Source organism: Acipenser ruthenus, chromosome 7, assembly GCF_902713425.1.
Source record: "Acipenser ruthenus chromosome 7, fAciRut3.2 maternal haplotype, whole genome shotgun sequence".
Taxonomy (NCBI): Eukaryota; Metazoa; Chordata; class Actinopteri; order Acipenseriformes; family Acipenseridae; genus Acipenser; species Acipenser ruthenus.
Window position 1 is genome coordinate 22,462,886 of NC_081195.1, and position 20,656 is coordinate 22,483,541.

Here is a 20,656-nt window from a genome sequence, read left to right on the forward strand (position 1 = left end):
ACATCTGAATAATATGAAAAGTTCTGCAGAGATACGGGAGATGAAAGGGACCGATTATATATTTTGTTTTATTTATTTTTGTTTACACAGTCAGGACCAGACACCCTTAGACTTGCTCTGTTCCAGTAAGCACCTGGCTCCAGAACTCCAGTAACTTGAAGAAGCCACGTGGCACAGATCCATAACGGCAAAACAAAAAAAAAAAAAATGTAAAGTTTGTGTTTCAAGGTTGCCTGTTTTTGGCCACTGCTGGATTATATTAAAAAAAAATAAAGATTACCATACAGTACTGTATAGATAGTAACTTGTTCTAAAGAAGATCCTTAGCAAGACTTGGGGTTTGATACAGCAAAAAGTGGCTTTGTGTTACATCGGCTTTAGGGGTTAAACTCATTAACAAAAGCAAGGAAACCCAATCATTGAAACCCAATTTTTTTAATACAAGAATAATCAAAATTAATGGTTACCAGGTGCTGGCTGCGACTTATCCGCTTGTGCACCAAAAAAGTATTTGCTAAAGTTTCCAGACGCTCAAGACTTCCCGTAAGTGCCAGAAACCCAGTCAGCCTGCACAGCTGACTTGTGGAGCAAGCCCATCTGGATGGGGTGAATCCATGTGTCGATCTCTTATAGTCAACGACAGTCAAGACTGTCCGGTCTCTATAGGACAAGATCAGGAACTGCATGGCTGTCAAAACTCAAATATTCATCACAGTGGACTCAAAAGCTTTGACTGCTGAATTACATACAAAATAAATAAATAAATAAATAAACAAACAAACAAACAAACAAACAATACATTTAAAACCACGATGTAGAACAGTAGAATAGTAATACTTTATTATTATTATTATAAGTAATAGTGTACACCCAACTGTACAGAACACGTTGGTAGCTCTGAGGAGGGTTTCTGGTGTTGATAAGCCACGACAGCGCTAGTTGTCACCAGAAACCCGAGATTGCTGGTCATTGTTGTGTGTTTTGGTATTGATGGACTGTTTTGCTGTGCTTATGACTGATGAAAGAGGGTAAAAACTGATGCTAGCAGTTTTATCATCAACCTTCTTATCCACAGGTCTCGCGCCACCATCACGTGCAGCTCTGACCAAAAAAGGTTTAGAACAACCCTATAGAATGAACTAATTTTGCTTCATAAAGTCGGATGAAAACCTGCTGAATAATGTTACGTTAACATATTGAATTACACACCGCTTTGTAGTTTTGCATACACTTAACAAAAAAACAAAACAAAAATGACAAATTGAAAAATGTGACATTTTGAAATCCAACACGGAATACTACCATTGTGGCTTTGCGATATCTTTGTGATGTTAAAACATTAAATAATGTTCATATAGTTTTTATTATTATTATTATTGTCTCAATCCTAAAATTCTAGGTGATAGAAAACATTTGGCTGCAGCTGTAGAATAAGCCTGCAAAAATCTTATAGAAAAGTTATCATAAACATTGTATTGTCAACAGTAGCATTCAGCAGCTGTATATAAAACCGTGCAGGATTTAAAATGAGGACGTAGTGCCGGGAATTCACAAGAGGATTGATTGAGAGGGTTCCATTTTCTGTGCACCCTCCCCCTTCATCCAACACCTTCCTGTATGCTGGTAATTCACTCCTTTGAACAGATCATGGTTTGATAGTCACACCAATGGCCATGTTCATTGGGCCATGCTGACTAAGTGAAGCTCTGCACAGTGTTGCTCAGAGGAAAATACCCTTGTAGCTGTGGTTCTTGGACAGCACTTCGACTGTGAAACATGAAACAGTTGGAATGAATTTACTGTTGGAATTGTTGACTTAAGAATCAATTATATAAAAGAGACAGCAAATGTTCCACTAGCACAGATGTACTTCAGCTAGAGTTTTGCATTTTGTAGTTTCTTTGATTACACGACGTTAAATAAAATGAATACCAAATCACCCAAAAATCAACCACCTTTGAAAACTGTAACAGTGACATGCAGTTTATTCTAAGCAAGCATGTAAACTAATTAACTCGTTAAAGGTAAAGTCAGTCAAGAAACATCAGATGGAAATAAGACTCCTGTTGCACAGCAGTTTGATCCATTCCAGGTTTTACTAGGAGTTTAATAAGACACACCTGAGCTTCTTACCTAGGCTATACACACTGTGGCTAATCAAGCTGGTAGTAAAACCTGGAATGGGTGAAACTGCTACATAACAGGAGTCTTATTTCCATGCCTGCGTCTACAGAGTTTCTTATAAGATTTACAATGCAAATGAATTCAGTCACAAACATGTGTGCTGCATTAATAGAAGTATTTGCAATGAATACAGTAAACACACACACCCACACAGACCAGGAAGTGAATCATTATAAGTCTGTAAATGATCAATATAAATTCAAGCATTTACAGACGCTGAAGAATATGGCAGTTTATGGGGATTAAAACAAACAAATACCTTGGCTGAACACCATCTGGAATTGTTCCAGAGGGTTTTTATCAACACAGTGATGGTTGTCTCGATAAGACCCAGGCATGCCCTGACACGAATGGGACACGTTTAGAGTGTTGTTTCAGTGCTTAAACTTTGTAACTTTCTATGATCCATCTGAAGTGGTCGTAGCGAACATAGAACTGCCTCCCTCACAGTCCCTCCTCAGCTATAACCACTAGAGCCACACTGCTTCCCTCCCTCCCAGTCCCTCCTCAGCTCCACTAGAGCCGCACTGCTTCCCTCCCTCCCAGTCCCTCCTCAGTTCTAACCACTAGAGCCACACTGCCTCCCTCCCTCCCAGTCCCTCCTCAGCTCTAACCACTAGAGTCACACTGCTCCCCTCCCTCCCAGTCCCTCCTCAGCTCTAACCACTAGAGCCACACTGCTTCCCTCCCTCCCAGTCCCTCCTCAGCTCCACTAGAGCCACACTGCTTCCCTCCCTCCCAGTCCCTCCTCAGCTCTAACCACTAGAGCCACACTGCCTCCCTCCCAGTCCCTCCTCAGCTCTAACCACTAGAGTCACACTGCTCCCCTCCCTCCCAGTCCCTCCTCAGCTCTAACCACTAGAGCCACACTGCTTCCCTCCCTCCCAGTCCCTCCTCAGCTCCACTAGAGCCACACTGCTTCCCTCCCTCCCAGTCCCTCCTCAGCTCCACTAGAGCCACACTGCTTCCCTCCCTCCCAGTCCCTCCTCAGCTCCACTAGAGCCACACTGCTTCCCTCCCTCCCAGTCCCTCCTCAGCTCTAACCACTAGAGCCACACTGCCTCCCTCCCTCCCTCCCAGTCCCTCCTCAGCTTCACTAGAGCCACACTGCTTCCCTCCCTCCCAGTCCCTCCTCAGCTCCACTAGAGCCACACTGCTTCCCTCCCTCCCAGACCTTTCCTCAGCTCTAACCCCTAGAGTCATTCTGTAAACTGACCATTATCATATGATGGTTCGTCTGTGTTTTTATTAATTATATATAAGTGGATACGCATCACGCCCAAGATAAGCAGCGGTTTGCCGTTTTTGTTTCCTGTAAAATCTCCCTATTCCGCATGACTAACTGCCAACATAAATGCAAATTTGGGAATTAAATATATATATATATATATATATATATATATATATATATATATATATATATATATATATATATATATATATATGTTTACAGATTAACATCGCTGGAAATCCTTCCCTCAGTCCTGACCACTAAGTGCATTCATTATTTACAAACGGGCAATGGGAATGGTTACAGGAAAGAGGTTTTGACACATACAATAAATGTAAAAGTTCAAAGGGTCACAGGGTGAAAAATACCTTTCTGTCAACAATCTGGATTTAATAAAACCCAGAACCCTCAAAGGGGAAAAGAATGCTGTTCTTACGCAACCCAGACACAATGCAACACCATGAATGCGGTAAAATTGTCAGTGTATTCTTCCTTGTTCTTCTTTAATAATGGTTTTTTTTTTTGGTTTTTACAAATCTTGCTCCAGTTGCAAACATTTCCTTAACTAATGCATATTGACACAGAGCAAGTCATTAACCCAAATTATACATATATATATATATATATATATATATATATATATATATATATACAGACGTGCTCAAATTTGTTGGTACCCTTACAGCTCATTGAAATAATGATTCATTCCTCCTGAAAAGTGATGAAATTAAAAGCTATTTTATCATGTATACTTGCATGCCTTTGGTATGTCATAGAATAAAGCAAAGAAGCTGTGAAAAGAGATGAATTATTGCTTATTCTACAAAGATATTCTAAAATGGCCTGGACACATTTGTTGGTACCCCTTAGAAAAGATAATAAATAATTGGATTATAGTGATATTTCAAACTAATTAGTTTCTTTAATTAGTATCACACATGTCTCCAATCTTGTAATCAGTCATTCAGCCTATTTAAATGGAGAAAAGTAGTCACTGTGCTGTTTGGTATCATTGTGTGCACCACACTGAACATGGACCAGAGAAAGCAAAGGAGAGAGTTGTCTGAGGAGATCAGAAAGAAAATAATAGACAAGCATGGTAAAGGTAAAGGCTACAAGACCACCTCCAAGCAGCTTGATGTTCCTGTGACAACAGTTGCAAATATTATTAAGAAGTTTAAGGTCCATGGAACTGTAGCCAACCTCCCTGGGTGCGGCCGCAAGAGGAAAATCGACCCCAGAGTGAACAGAAGGATAGTGCGAATGGTAGAAAAAGAACCAAGGATAACTGCCAAAGAGATACAAGCTGAACTCCAAGGTGAAGGTACGTCAGTTTCTGATCACACCATCCGTCGTTTTTTGAGCGAAAGTGGGCTCTATGGAAGAAGACCCAGGAGGACTCCACTTTTGAAAGAAAAACATAAAAAAGCCAGACTGGAATTTGCTAAAATGCATATTGACAAGCCACAATCCTTCTGGAAGAATGTCATTTGGACAGATAAGTTAAAACTGGAGCTTTTTGGCAAGTCACATCAGCTCTATGTTCACAGACGAAAAAATGAAGCTTTCAAAGAAAAGAACACCATACCTACAGTGAAACATGGAGGAGGCTCGGTTATGTTTTGGGGCTGCTTTGCTGCGCCTGGCACAGGGTGCCTTGAATCTGTGCAGGGCACAATGAAATCTCAAAACTATCAAGGCATTCTGGAGCGAAACGTACTGCTCAGTGTCAGAAAGCTCTGTCTCAGTCGCAGGTCATGGGTCCTCCAACATAATGACCCAAAACACACAGCTAAAAGCACCCAAGAATGGATAAGAACAAAACATTGGACTATTCTGAAGTGGCCTTCTATGAGTCCTGATCTGAATCCTATCGAACATCTATGGAAAGAGCTGAAACTTGCAGTCTGGAGAAGGCACCCATCAAACCTGAGACAGCTGGAGCAGTTTGCTCAGGAAGAGTGGGCCAAACTACCTGTTAATAGGCGCAGAAGTCTCATTGAGAGCTATAGAAAACATCTGATTGCAGTGATTGCCTCTAAAGGTTGTGCAACAAAATATTAGGTTAGCGGTCCCATCATTTTTGTCCATGCCATTTTCATTTGTTTTCTTATTTGCAATATTATGTTGAATAAAAAATCAAAAGCAAAGTCTGATTTCTATTAAATATGGAATAAACAATGGTGGATGCCAATTACTTTTGTCAGTTTCAAGTTATTTCAGAGAAAATTGTGCATTTTTCGTTTTTTGTGGAGGGGTACCAACAAATTTGAGCACGCCTGTATATATATACATATACATGCACATATATATATACATATATATATATATATATATATATATATATATAGATAGATAGATAGATAGATAGATAGATAGGGAAGTTGTGTTTTAAGTCCTGTTTGTAACTGGGCATCGTTCCTAGGCGCGTTTTGATTAAAGAGAGACTGAACAATCACTTGCTGCCTCAGCAGCTGTCTGCAGCTTGCAAGCGCTCCTGCCCTGGCTTGGAGCCGCCTCCTCCCTACAGCGCTGCAGTCTCATTGCTCAGAGGATTGGTAACTGGCTTCCCTTCTGTCGGACTCTCCCTCTCCCTCAGTGCCCGATACATTTTCACAGATAATGTACATTTACATTATTGCACAGTATAATGTACAACACCTAATCATATTAATTTCAGAGGTATTTCTGTTACTATTAAACTTGCACTGCACAGTACCATATTTTGTATTCGTGCCTGCAGCCCAAAACGCGCTTTAGGGAATGTAAACAAACCGGAGCGCCATCAAGGTCTGGTTCCCAACAAAATACAGTTCATAACAAAAACTACTATAGATAGAACATTGCAAAGCTCACAAAAGGAATCTTTTTAAATGCTGGACAGGCTTGTGTAAGACCGCAGCTTTAAACCTTAAAGGGGATGCGATTTTAACCACAAATTTTCATCTCACAAAAGCACAAAATTTATATTCACGCCATTCCAAAACACAACATCTGTCAGACACACAGAGAATACTGCCCTGCAAGACCTACCGTTTAAGGCAATTATTACACCAGCATCCACTTCAAAACAACCAATTCTCCCCCTCAGATGTATAAAGAAATAATCTTTAGTTAAAATTGCCCTCCTACACTAAAAATCAAGGCTGGGGATTTAAAGAAAGCACAAGGCCTAGCACTTACTGTGGCTGTCTGCTCCTGTCTTGCCTGGTTTTGTTGTCAATATTAAAGTGGGTTTCGTTTAATCATTTACCTGCTTTCATATATTCTTCACACAGCTGGAATGCTTGATAGAGCTCATTGTTAATTTGGATTCAATAGCACAGCCTGTCAGGCAATTAAACTTGATTGTGAATGGTTGTGTATTTTTCAGCATTGTGGACTTCTGTTAAAAGTCAAAGAAAAATGGGAATGCTATTAAAGTTGGACAAAATAACGAGGGAAATCTTAAATTAGCATCACTGCTTATAAAACGATCTTCATGCTATGTTTGAACATATGCAGTGTTTTGTTTTAAATATATGTCGTTTTTTTTTTAAAATTCCAGTTGTATAAATTTAAAACAGTTCAGAACAGTTTTTGAATATTAAACGAATAACAAACAATGTTTTAAGGACTTTGAAAAACTTTTTTTTTTTTTGTGAACATGGCCAAGACTTATCTTTAGACACTTCTGAGATTTTAATAAGTTTTGCCTAAAGTTGATAAATATATTTTGTTTGTTTTAATAAAGGAACAAGAGGATGTTGCCAAACAGTTGCAAAATGACTTACAGTGTTTGTGAAACATAATCATAATTAATTTTGAAGGGGCTTTTTCATAGCAGTTCAAGTTTTTTTTTTCAGTTTTGTTTTGATTGATTTTTTTTTCTTTTTCTTTTTCTGTGTTTATTTTAAACAGCGTAGGACAGAAACTAACTCGTTTATATGGCTTCCATTGCTTGTAAAGGATCTGCCCATACTGAAGACCACGTTTCTCACTGTAATTCTCGCTTCACTAACAGTCAGCGATAACCGACAGAGCTTCGACACAGCCTTGATTTACTGTTTTATGAGTTCCAGCTTTGCAATAGTTTGCAATAATTGATTATGTTTCACCTTTGAACCACTGGAGGGAGACTATCATGGTTCCTGCAGAACATTGCATTTTTAGGTGCTGTGTCACGGTGATTTGAATGCGTTGCTCTCTCTCTCTCTCTCTCTCTCTCTCTCTCTCTCTCTGGGTTTATTTTCTTCACTTATTTAGTTTTTTTGTTTGTTTAAATCTATTTACTTACTTACTTAATTACGCCTGTTAGCACAGTGAATGTAGAATTTACCAAGAATGACCCTGTTGAATTCGGTCTTGATATAAATAGTGATTCTGCTTGTCAGCATGACCTCTTGCCGGTTGCAATGCCACTTAACTTCGTGTGCGGTCAACAGTTTTAGGACTGACTCGCACGAAAAAGCACTACGTTTAACCCAGTTTATTTACAGCACACTTGATACTGTACTTACAAGCCTCGCTTTGGCAGAGTTGGCGCGTTTTCTTGGCCCGCGTGGGCACGGTTTACAAGAACTCAATGCTTTTCTTAATAGTGCATACATGACGGTTATTAGGTTACTGTGGCAACTGTGACGACTTACTGGTACGTTGGTAAGTCATTTACAATATTTACTAGTATTATTATCTAAGTGTGAATTTTTTCTTCTTCTTCATAATAGCTTTGATAAAATAATAATAATAATAATAATAATAATAATAATAATAATAATAATGTAATAAAACTAATTGGAATTTTGAATGCGTTTCGCTCTGTTATTTATTTTACTAAATATTTGATACAGTTGCAGAAAGTGTAATATGATAGTAAGGCATTTTTCTTAGATTCGCGTTGTATAAATATGCATGCATATATATGTGTGTGTGTGTGTGTGTGTGTGTGTGTGTGTGTTTAGCTTGCTCTTAATTGTATTATTACTTGTACTGTGATACTTGAAATGTATTTTTGTTTACGACTGTAAGTCGCCCTGGACAAGGGCGTCTGCTAAGAAACAAATAATAATAACAATAATATATATATATATATATATATATATATATATATATATATATATATATATATATATATATATATAACAAAAACAAAAGTCTGATTTCTGAGGAATATATTTTCCCAGGCATAACCTCCAATGCGTTTGCAATAAAGTATTTGCAACCTTTAATTTTCGTCTAGTTAGAGACCTGATCAGTGAAGTAAACTTTTTAACCTCTTGTGCCATACAGCTAAAACTAAACCTAAACACACTACAAAAAGCAGTGCAGACGGTGGTTTGAAGACCAAGCAGTTTTTCGTGATATTGAGTAATATTATAAACGGCCAGCGGGTGGCGTGTAGGGACTTTTTTGTCGAGTTTTTCGACCTGAAAAAAGAAACAAGGACCAGGGGTCACAAATGGAGATTAGATAAAGGGGCATTCAGAACAGAAAATAGGAGACACTTTTTTACACAGAGAATTGTGAGGGTCTGGAACCAACTCCCCAGTAATGTTGTTGAAGCCGACACTCTGGGATCCTTCAAGAAGCTGCTTGATGAGATTCTGGGATCAATAAGCTACTAACAACCAAACGAGCAAGATGGGCTGAATGACCTCCTCTTGTTTGTAAACTTTCTTATGTTCTTATGTTATGATTATACAGTTGCAGTAAAACATGTCACGTTAGTTTGTGTATAGCAGGTGAATTGCTCCTTTACTGCAAAATGATTGTGAAACTTTTATAAGTGTAGAAATGTAGAAAACCTGCAATTCTCACTATTGTGAAAGTAAAACACAATTTAAAAATATTATGAAACAAGTAACAAACGTACTGGTTAACGAAACTACTCTGCAGCTGTAGGAATCATAAACAGTTTCATGTACATTTAGTTTTTACTGTTTTTGCGCTATAACCCGAATGGTTAATGGTTCACAATGTTACGTAACAGACAACCACGTCACATTTTTTTTTTTTTTTTTTTTTTTTGCGTTGAATTCCTCAACGCTTGGTTGACAGGGCAGTGCATGGGGCGGGTTGAAAACAATAATATACATGACCAGCAGAGGGCGTGTAGACTTCGATCAGCGCAGATCATACCGATAAAACTCTTAAATAGCAGGTGGATGGAAATAAGACTCCCATTGCATAGCAGTCTGGTCCATTCCTGGTTTTACTATGAGTTTAATAACACACCTGAGCTTGTTAGTTGTACACTGTGGCTAATCAAGCTTTTAGTAAAACCTGGACTGGGTGACACTGCTGTGCAATAGGAGTCTTATAAACATCCCTGTAGAAAGAGGATTGATTCTTTATGGTTTAAAGGGTAACCTATGGTCGATAGAGTCATTTAATTTATAATGCAATGTACCAAACATAATAATAATAATAAAAATTACAGACACTGGTACTAAAACTAAGGAGTCACACTATTATAGGCTGTATTATTATTATTATTATTATTATTATTATTATTATTATTATTATTATTATTATTATTATTATTATTATTATTATTATTATTATTATTATTGCAATGTTATATAAAATACTGTATTTTAATGCATTATACTGTTGCATTCAGTTTCTTTTTTTATTTATGCCAAAATTAAATATAAAGTTTCGCTTTTTAAATTTGAAACTGGCTGTTTCGAACCCTGCCAAAACACGTAAAAAGTGAACCCTAACGGGGCCCTTTCCCAATCTGTGATTGGCCACCCTTGTCGCTCCAGGCGGGGCAGTGATTGGCTAGTTCTACCGTCCGTCAAAGTAAAGCCTGTGGTCAGGTATTTAAAGCCAGTACCGCGCCTTTCGCAAAAGTTATTTCTTCTGAGAATCAGCGAGGTTTCTGGAACCCATTCACAGGTGCGACATTTTGCAGACGGATCGATAAACCGGGCATTTTGAAATGGGTTGCAACGCCTCAACGCTTGCCAAGATCCATAACGTGGACGAATTGATCCTTGAGACTGGGTGTGAGTTATTTTTATGTAAACTGCATCCAAGCGTAATGTGGTGTTGGGGTATGTGAGCCGTATGCCGCTAGCACGGTGACTTCCGTGCAATGCAGAGTTGGGGTTAGGGTTAGAGTAGTCTGTTCGTCGTGTCTTCTGTGATTTGAAATGATTTCCATCAGTCGGGGTTAAAGAAGATTCAAAAGCATTTATCTCCGTGCTGCGCACTTTACGCATAACCGAACTATATAAACATTTCTTTTAAAAGTATATTAAAATATTCAACCACATAACCCCAAAGTTTATTTATATGTCGCTATCTATCTATATCTCCAAAACGAATAAACTAGATAAGCACATACATAAATAATTAATTCATACAAACATAACGGTAGTTAAACTTTTGATATGATGCCAAGAGAAACATTATACATTATGTATTGGTATACACCAATGTGGTATTGTCCAGTTAAATAAATAAATAAATAAATACTGAACTATGATTGTTTGCGAACGCACGCAGGGCACTGGGGTTTAAAACCAGACACTAGTTTAACGCGATCATCAAACCCCACAGGACAATCCTAACTTTAAATCCGCTGATGCGTTTCGGTGGTTCATTCATACTCACTGCTCTACAGGAACGCAGAGAGAGAGAGCGCCTTTATGCGATTCTTAAGAGTGTTTAAAACGAGTCAATTATACAAAATACGGGATGACTTTCAGTTTAATTAAAATGGGTGTGTTAGTTGCCTTTACTAAAAGTTTACCAAAAGTTCCCAAGTGAGTGTTCTTCTTTTATCATATAACTCTTAAATAGCTTCTAAATACGTTTGATTTCATTTGACCATTCTCAGATGCGATTTAAAAAAAAATACATCTCTATACAAATAGCGTACAGGGTAATGTAATGGGAGATCGTGTGCGCGTAATGTTTAGATAATCGAATCCATTCCGTTTTAACCAGCTCCGTTTCCTAGCCGATTCTGTTTTTTCAGAAGTAGTTACACATTAAGGTGGTAACGTGACACTCACCGCTGGTCAAATATCGCCATCTCTGACCTCCGTTTAGACCCAGTTTGAGTTTATTCTATAGGCAGCTTTCAGCTGTAGCAGTGTGACTAATATCTAGGCACTGTATTAACCCCCATTCCAACACATAACAAGTTCTAAAGGGTCAATGATCTGCTTGGTGGCTTTTTTTTTTCTCCCCAGTCTCCTCGTCTCATATCTGCCATCTGTACAACCGGTTTCACTCCCTGGATAAAGACGACAAAGGATTGCTCAAGTGAGTTCAGTCACTTCCTCATCCGCTGCGGCATGCAGGATTCTAACCTGGTTCTGGAGAGGGAGAATTGATTATTACAAGGAAGGAAATAAGACTCCCATTGGCTAGCAGTTTGATCCATCCCTGGTTTTACTATGTTCAATAAGATCCACCTGAGCTTGTTACCTATACACACTGGCTAATTAAGCTCATAGTAAAACCTGGAATGGGTGAAACTGCTGCACAATAGGAGTCTAATTTCCATCCCTAGTCAATGAGAACTAAAATTGCAATTTTAGCAGACATCAGCTTTGATTCGTATCCCAGAAGGATGCAGTTTCTTTCTGTTATTTATTTATTTTTGTCCTTTAACAACCCTTGTAAGACTGAGGAAAGAAAATGATTGACCTTCGCTTCACCAGCTCCTGAATCTGTCTGGGGGCATTGTTTGTTAAAACAATCATTTCAATTGCCAGGCAGTTTACCTAATAACATTGAGACTGGACCCATTACAGGGAGGGGACCGAGTGCAGTTCTAACCAGTTACAGTTTGGCTGGTCTGACTTCTTTTTCAATCTTCTTGAAGATTGAAAACCCTTTTGTTGGCAACCCCCCCCCCCAAATTGTCTTAACACATTAATTCCCCTCTACGTTTGTTGGCTGGAAGGGGTTTGTATAATGTTGTCGTTTCTTCTTTCAGCCGGGGTGACTTTCAGAATATCAGTGAGCTCGCTGTTAACCCATTAGGGGACAGAATCATCAACAATTTCTTTCCTGACCGGTAAGCGGACATGCAGACCTCTGATTTCATTCTCATTTATTGCAGTAACTGATAAGTTGTTTAAGTGGTTGAGTACACTAAGCTCTGTAAGGAGTCTCTTGTCTAACGCTTGTGTGATCTCATCATCGGCAGGGTGGACCTGATTGATTTCAACTCGTTCGCTCGGACCCTGGCTCGCTTCAGACCCGTGGAAAACAGCCCGAAGAAGGAACCCGACTCTCCGGAGCCCATCAACAGCAGGGCTAACAAGCTCAAGTGTGAGTCACCGGCTACTGAAAACTGCGCATTCATTTAATAAAGGTGTCTGTGAAGATAGGGAACGCTTTAAAATGGAAATAATGAAACCAGCATGGTTGTATTTAACTGAACGTTTTAAGAGAAGTGTCCTGTGCAGATCTCTCACTGGTTTTCGTGTTCATTTTAAGATTTGGAAAGAAGACTCGCTGTTTGATCCTTCCCTGGTTTCACGCAGAGTTTAATAAGACACTCCTGAGCTTGTTACCTAGACGCACTGTGGCTGGTCAAGCTCGCAGTAAAACCTGGAATGGGTGACACTGCTATTCAATAGGAGTCTTATTTCCATCCCAGTATTTATGGTATTGGTTTACAATACATCACATTGCTGCTTTCAGTGAAACATCAATTCATAGCACTAGGATCACTTATCTTGGCCTTGTGTGTTTTTATTTATTTTATGTTTCAGTTGCCTTCCAACTTTATGACCAGGACAAAGATGGCAAGATCTCAAACAATGAGCTTTTACAGGTAAAACTAAAAGCCCCCCCCCCCCCCCAAAAAAAAAATACAATGCTGTAGATGATTTAGATACTTTCGTTTTGTTTAGTGTGAGGTGCTGGTACAGTAAAACCTGTAATCCAGCCTCTCTCTTGGCATTCCGTTTTAATTCAGCATAGTTTTTGGGTCCCAGCATATCTTTGTTGAAATCAATAGTGTTATGCACTCTACAAAGCACAGTGAGGTATAGGGTTCAAGTATGGCTCTCCTCAGTGTGTGATTTGGTTAGGGACGGGTCTATTCTCAGTGTGTGATTGGTTTGGGACGGGTCTGTTCTCAGTGTGTGATTGGTTTGGGACGGGTCTGTTCTCACGATGTGTGCTCTGCAGGTCCTGCGTCTGATGCTGGGGGTGCAGGTGACCGAGGAGCAGCTGGACAACATCACTGACCGGACGATACAAGAGGCCGATCTGGACGGAGACAACGCCATCTCGTTCGAAGAGTTCAAAAAGGTACGTGCCAAGTTAAGCGGACACTTTCTCGCTAGTTCCTGTCTAACTAGTGACTGGGACCTTGGGTGGGGTTACGGAGTGGCCAGTTTGTAAATGGAAAGAGTTCAGGGGGTGACTAGGGAGTGAGCTGTGCACCAACGACGGCTGCTGCTGCAGAAGCACTTCCAATAGGAGCTCGGTTTTGCATCTCATCGAAGGTGTTGTGAATAGTAATGATTTTTTTTTTTTAATTTTTTTTCAGTCTCTGGAGAAGGTGGATGTTGAGACCGTGCTGAGCATTCGCTTCCTTTGATCGATTGTTCCGCAGGCTTAAGAAAAGCAGCGTTTCAGAAACATCAAGACCCGGGATCGTTACCACCCCTGTCCATTGTGTCTTTTATTGAGCGCGCAGTTTATAAGCTTTACATTCACACCCGGTCGGATACAATTTAATTGACTTGATATATCTTTCAAAGTACAAGTGGAGGGGGAAAAAACAAACTGTCTGTTACACGTTGCGTTTTATTTCTAACACTACCAGATTTTTAATAGAAAAATTTTGTAGACTTTTGTACTGGTATGAAAGCTAAATTCACCCTAGCCCCATGTATAGACCTGTGCTTATCGCTTGGGCCTTTTTTAAAAATTATTTTTAAAGGTCAAATTTGATGCTCCCCACTTTTTTTAGTTTCAACTAGTTTTCCTGTTTTTCCTTTGTCTGGTCGGGTATACACAGAACGATCCCTCTAGCTACAGACTTCGGATTAGGTTATCTGAATGCCTTTTTGTGTGCACAGGTTGAAAACGACTACGTTTCCAACAGAAATCCGGGCAGGGTCGCTGGTGTCGATCAGGCTAACTCACCATTCAGAGTGAAACGAGTGAAGAAACAGCTGCCTGGGTTTGTGTGGATCGCTGCTTTTCTTACTCTGTGGAGGAGAACAGCGATCCACACAAACCCAGGCAGCTGTTTCTACACTCGTTTCACTCTGAATGGTGAATCAGCCCGATGGACACAGATGAAATCGGTTTGTGGAAACAGAATACATATTTATATATTTACGTTTCAATTCAGCAATGATTTAACTTAAATACTTTATTTGTATATTAATCTTGTAAACGTACATTTTAAATGTAAGTCTTAATTGTAATAAATTATCAAACAAAAGTTGTGTTTTTTGCAATTATTTTTCCTGTCTGGAACTTGCATAGAGTTTTGAATGCTAGTGGTCCCGCTCTATCTGTAAAGCGTTATCCGTTTGGTCTTTCCTTGAGCTGTAACAGAACTAGACAATTGCAATGTTTACCTGCACAAGCAACTGATCCCGCTGTCATGTATTATTCAAACTCTACGGCTGTTCTGAATTATCGCTTCTCTTTTGTTTGTGCACCCGCATCCATCTCTTTATTTACAGAGATAATTTTGGTACAGATTTCTCAAACAGGTAGCTCGAATTCGATAGGGGAAATCAACCGTTTGCCAGCTTAAAAAACCCGTTCAGGAATGGAAACAAACCAAGTTTAAACAAATACAGCTGAAAATACACCTCAAGGGATTTGGCTGTTGTGTAAACAGAACATGGATTGGGGGGGGGGGGGGGGGGGGGGGGGCTCGCTCGATAGATAACAGGTGCATTGCTGCTCGATTTAACCACTCCATTTTGAAATGCTGTATTTGTGTATTGTCAATTATTCTGCAAGCTAGTTCTGTTTCCTAAGGTAAAATACATATGTCACTCGCGTAACTGTTGCACAGATTTGGGAAAGAAGTAAGCTTTTGGTACTGAAGTCCAAGAAGGAAATTAGACTCCTATTGCACAGCAGTTTTACCCATTCCAGTTTTTAATTCAAGCTTGATAAGCCACAGTTAAACATGCTGACGTCTGCGGAGCCTGAGCATGTTCTGCGTTTTAACCACAAGGTGTCACTGTTAGACTTTTGCATAGCATCTGTCTACGTGAAAAATCCCCACCTACACACAGAGACAGACACAGTATAACACTTGGAGTAACTGTTTCAATCAATCCGCCTCCCAATTATTCAAAATCGGTGCAAAACGAAATAAAGCAAGTTTATTTTTTTTTTCTGACATGTATATTAAAAACATTTTATTTCGTACATACTGTGTTGTGTTTTTTTTTAAATATATTTGTTTTAATGATTGTCACAAGGTTCAGTGGTTGGCATGTTTTGGTTTGGTGGACCTCAGGTACTGAAAGTGAGAAGTGACTCTCTATTCTCATTGAAGAGTGATGCCGGAGAGTCTGGATTCTCATTTCCTCTCTTATTTCCTCCTGGGCTGAGAGGCGGCTAGAAGCCAATAGAGGGAAAACCCAGTTCCTGAAACAAACAAACAAAAAAATAAACTAGAGATGATTGGCAATACGTGCTGAAACACTTCTCACAAAATACTTTTTTGTTTAAAAAGATATAATTAAGTATTTCATCTCTCTTGGCTGGATTCACAGACCACATTCCCCTTAGAATTAATATGACACACAGACCTGAGCTTGTTACCAAAACACTGTGGCTGATAAAGATAGTAGTAAAACCTGGAATGGGTGGAACTGCTGTGCAACAGGAGTCTTATTCCCATTCCTGACATTACAGAGTTCTTAACAGGGAAGCAGCGGATGATGGTTCTCAAACACACACAACCTTGTGAAGTTGTTTCAGAAAAGCATGCACCCACCTCCGAGAGTGATGGCCATTGTGAAGCGATAGAGCAGCACGTCCACCGTGCCCCCCTTGATGTGGACCGGGAGCCCGTTATCCTCCTGCAACACCCCGAAATATTCATATTAATATTATTATTAGTTATGGCAAATGCCTTTTTTGTGATGCAAGAACAACAACAAAAAAAAAACACAGCAGAGCTCTCTGCGATTCATCAAGTGCTTCTGGAATGGAAAACAAGTGTGTGTTCTAGTTGGGATGAATACGTGCCCTCCCTGTCTGGAGTTTTTTTTTTTAAACTAAATAGTCGATCACGTGTTCTTATTGTGCCTGCATTCAAGTTGCCAGTAAGGACCATCGTGGGTATGGCGATGAACCCTCTCCAGATTAGTGACTAAGTGCTTCCAATGCCCACCAGCGCATGCAGAGACACAACGACAGCGTTTCACTCGTATAGCGCCTTTCAAGACCGGCTCCTCTCAGAGCACAGAGACACTTATTTGCAGACTGTTCTGCGCTTCACATTTTAAACAGTCTTAGCGATCCAGCTCAGAGTGGGGAGGGAGTCACCTGGAATATCTTCTGGTTCTCTGGCACTTTGTTCTTCAGCTGGTTCCTTGCTGTCGAGGAAAAGGACCGAAACGCCAGCCTCTGCAGACCCTGGGGAAAGATATAGATATACGTATATACAGTATATAAGTTATATACAGTGTATATGGAGTACAGGGAATTCAAAACCAGCACGCAGCTCTCTATCCCAGGAGAATCAGGATCTAACAGGATACTCATCAATCACTAGAAATACTTAACGAAGAAGAAAAGTCACTGATCAGCTGAAAACCCGCTGTTTTAATAATTAGCTGCAACGTTTAGGCTTCCTCCCTCTTCAGCTAGCATGGTAGAAATAGCCAGGCAGACTGATGCTGCTGTTTCAGTTTGAAAGCTGCTCAGTGACTTACAGATGAATGTTCTAAGAACACTGAGACATACATACACACACACATTTATTTGACATATATTTTAATGCTATTTTATTCTGTTGATCCAACACTAGCCTTTTATTTATTTTCCCTTAAACTGTAGTGTTTCTAACCCACTTTTAGTTAGATCCACAGAACATCCCTTTGTGCAGTTCAATAACCTACTTAGGGCAGGCACATGAAAAGGGAGTCCTGGAGTTAGTGTTGCTAGCAATCTGAATGCCCTGATTATCACTGCTTTAAACACATGCAAAGTCAAATAATGACCTGTTACTGTATGCAATGTTTTATTCACAATGTGTTATCTTTCTGGGCAGGAAATGTAGAAGCTATAAAAAGTACACGCAAGTACTTTCTGCAATTGTAGTGCCTCAGTTTCATAACCTAAACATCAACAGAGAGCCTGACTTAGAAGCAATAACAGGACATCATAACATGCTGTTACCCAGTAATCACGCAGACCTGAGGCACGGAGACTGAACTGCTCCCTCCCTCACCCCCTAACAGAAACAGTGCTCCCTCCAGTCCAGGGCAGGCTTGAGGCACGGAGACTGAACTGCTCCCTCCCTCTCTCAATCATCACCCTAAGAGAAAGGGTGCTCCCTCCAGTCCAGGGCAGGCTTGAGGCATAGAGACTGAACTGCTCCCTCCCTCTCTCACCCCCTAAGAAAAAGGGTGCTCCCTCCAGTCCAGGGCAAGTTTGAGGCATGGAGACTGAACTGCTCCCTCCCTCACCCCCCTGAGAGAAAGGGTGCTCCCTCCAGTCCAGGGCAGGCTCGAGGCATGGAGACTGAACTGCCCAAAATGTCATCTTTTTTATTTATTTATCCCCCCCCCCCCCCCCCCCCCCCCTCCCTCAGGCTCCAGCGGCACTACCAATTAAACACAAAACATTAAAAATAAATAAATAAATAAATAAAAGAATATTTGAAAAATAAATAAAAGTTGTCTTTAAAAATATGGTTCCTGCCGCTTTAAGGCGGTCTGGGTTTCAAGCCTGAAGGTCAGACGGCAAGAATGAACCAACACAGTTAAGACGGACAGGCTCGAGGGCCAATCACGTCCATGTTACCCGACCAATCAGACAGAGGAAAAGTTAAAGGGGCGGGACCATCGTTAGTCTGTTCCAGGATTAGCAGCCAGTTTCTGCCTGGCTATTGCTAAAGACGGGGAATGTGTGGGAGTCACAAGCTTTAGCATTCCTTTTGGAAGTCACGCCCGGCAGGCTGAAAAAAACAAAACTGCTTAAAAAAACTCTCTCTAAAAGGTTCAACACAGGAGGCACGCTTGCTGTACCTTTATTTTCTCTTGCATTCTTTAAACAGTACTCCTGTTTAGCTCTAAAAACATACAGAACTTCAACACGCTCGAATGACTTACTGAAAGCAAACCTTTACTGGTTAATGTCACGCGAGGTTTAACTTGAATAGTAATTTGGCACAGGGGTGTCAAATAAGCAGTTCAGATTGCATTACAAATCCCATTTACTCATGACTGAGGCTAATATTTTTGGAGAAACGGTTTGTTTGTTTTTATGAGCATTTTAGTAAAAAAGTTTTAGTACAGCAAGAAACTTCTATCATGCATAACAAAGTTTGTTTATAAGTTTTACACAAATATATATATATATATATATCATGGTGTTTAGCAGGTGAGCTGTAGCTTTAAATGTATTTTTAAGTTGTTTTTATTTTATTTATTATTTCTAAAGCACGGCAGGCAAGACAATAGTTTGCAAGTACAGCAAAATTTAAAAAAAAAAAAAGATTTCAGTAAATGCTGTGTTTTTCTTTACCAGTAAGTTCCTCATGTTGCGCGGTGCCTCTGTGCAAATCCACTCTCTGCTACGGACTGGATAAGGAGCCTGCACAAGGACACACAAGCACAGCGTGATCCTGCACTCCTGCCAAAGTATGGGCACCTATGAAGATCAAACCTTCTCATGAGCTAACTTTCAATACAGCTTCTCCTAACAGTGTCCAGTGCTTTTACTATGCATAGCTTACCAGGATTTGACTTTATTAAATATATATATGAGTGCTTCCCTATGCTTTACCAGACCTCTCTGTGCTTTACAATGCTTCCCTATGCTTTACCAGACCTCTCTGTGCTTTCCAATGCTTCCCTATGCTTTACCAGACCTCTCTGTGCTTTACAATGCTTCCCTATGCTTTACCAGACCTCTCAGTGCTTTACAATGCTTCCCTGTGCTTTACCAGACCTCTCTGTGCTTTACAATGCTTCCCTATGCTTTACCAGACCTCTCTGTGCTTTCCAATGCTTCCCTATGCTTTACCAGACCTCTCTGTGCTTTACAATGCTTCCCTATGCTTTACCAGACCTCTCTGTGCTTTACAATGCTTCCCTGTGCTTTACCAGACCTCTCTGTGCTTTACAATGCTTCCCTATGCTTTACCAGACCTCTCTGTGCTTTACAATGCTTCCCTGTGCTTTACCAGACCTCTCTGTGCTTTACAATGCTTCCCTATGCTTTACCAGACCTCTCTGTGCTTTACAATGCTTCCCTGTGCTTTACCAGACCTCTCTGTGCTTTACAATGCTTCCCTATGCTTTACCAGACCTATCTGTGCTTTACAATGCTTCCCTATGCTTTACCAGACCTCTCTGTGCTTTACAATGCTTCCCTATGCTTTACCAGACCTCTCTGTGCTTTACAATGCTTCCCTATGCTTTACCAGACCTCTCTGTGCTTTACAATGCTTCCCTGTGCTTTACCAGACCTCTCTGTGCTTTACAATGCTTCCCTACCATGCTTTCACTGTTTTGTTTTGTTTTTTACGCTTTGCTGTGCTTTTGCTATTGTATATTTTTTATAAGGGTTGACCTGCAATGCTGGTTCTTCTTGTCCCTTGCATTAAAACCTGCTCGTACTGAACAAGCACTCACCAGCTCTAACCAGCCAGTGTACCCCCAGAACACAGAATCTCCACTCGCCCATAACTGGAAGCACTCCAGCAAAGGTTAAAATAAATCACTACAGCATGAATATGTGTGAGGCTACATGTGTTCAGAGAGATGGAAATAAGGCTCCCATTGGAAAGCAGTTTGCTCCGATCCTGGTTTTACTATGAATTTAATAAGACACACCTGAGCTTGTTGCCTCTACACACTGGAGCTATTCAAGCTCGTATTAAAACCTGGAATGGGTCAAACTGCTGTGCAATAGGAGTCTTATTCCCATGCTTGGTACAACACTAATGTTCATAGAGTAGGAATAATCCTGCCTCTACACAACTCTCAAGCATTCTCCAAGTTCAGCTGGTACGCCAGAGTGTAACCATTAACCTGCCCCCCCTGCAACACCCTGTTAACGGCGCTA

At 40.2% G+C, this 20,656-nt stretch overlaps 2 protein-coding genes across 2 annotated transcripts; one reads left to right on the top strand and one right to left on the bottom strand.

Annotated features, from left to right (window-relative positions):
• The first annotated feature begins 10,242 nt into the window (after positions 1-10,242).
• LOC117414967 (calcineurin B homologous protein 1-like) lies at positions 10,243-14,828 on the top strand. The gene is made up of 7 exons (XM_034024843.3): positions 10,243-10,407; positions 11,602-11,674; positions 12,354-12,434; positions 12,567-12,691; positions 13,138-13,199; positions 13,559-13,681; positions 13,923-14,828. Exons 1-7 carry the CDS (start codon positions 10,341-10,343, stop codon positions 13,971-13,973), a joined length of 582 nt encoding a protein of 193 aa, XP_033880734.2. The 5' UTR covers positions 10,243-10,340; the 3' UTR covers positions 13,974-14,828.
• An 885-nt stretch (positions 14,829-15,713) lies between these two features.
• LOC117414968 (cytochrome c oxidase subunit 7A2, mitochondrial-like) lies at positions 15,714-19,253 on the bottom strand. The gene is made up of 4 exons (XM_034024844.3): positions 19,112-19,253; positions 16,907-16,996; positions 16,353-16,437; positions 15,714-16,000 (listed from the first exon to the last, which is right to left on the bottom strand). The coding sequence occupies exons 1-4, from the start codon at positions 19,124-19,126 to the stop codon at positions 15,945-15,947; spliced, it is 246 nt and encodes an 81-aa protein (XP_033880735.1). The 5' UTR covers positions 19,127-19,253; the 3' UTR covers positions 15,714-15,944.
• Positions 19,254-20,656: the final 1,403 nt, after the last annotated feature.

What these genes read in the sequence shown, in the direction of transcription:
- LOC117414967 (XM_034024843.3), top strand. Translation starts at nt 10,341, where the DNA reads ATGGGTTGCAACGCCTCAACGCTTGCCAAGATCCATAACGTGGACGAA. An exon ending in GACGACAAAGGATTGCTCAA is followed by an intron (nt 11,675 to 12,353) that starts GTGAGTTCAGTC and finishes TTCTTCTTTCAG; the next exon opens with CCGGGGTGACTTTCAGAATA. An exon ending in CAAACAATGAGCTTTTACAG is followed by an intron (nt 13,200 to 13,558) that starts GTAAAACTAAAA and finishes TGTGCTCTGCAG; the next exon opens with GTCCTGCGTCTGATGCTGGG.
- LOC117414968 (XM_034024844.3), bottom strand. An exon ending in AGAACCAGAAGATATTCCAG is followed by an intron (nt 16,438 to 16,906) that starts GTGACTCCCTCC and finishes GGGGTGTTGCAG; the next exon opens with GAGGATAACGGGCTCCCGGT. An exon ending in AATGGCCATCACTCTCGGAG is followed by an intron (nt 16,001 to 16,352) that starts GTGGGTGCATGC and finishes TGTTTGTTTCAG; the next exon opens with GAACTGGGTTTTCCCTCTAT.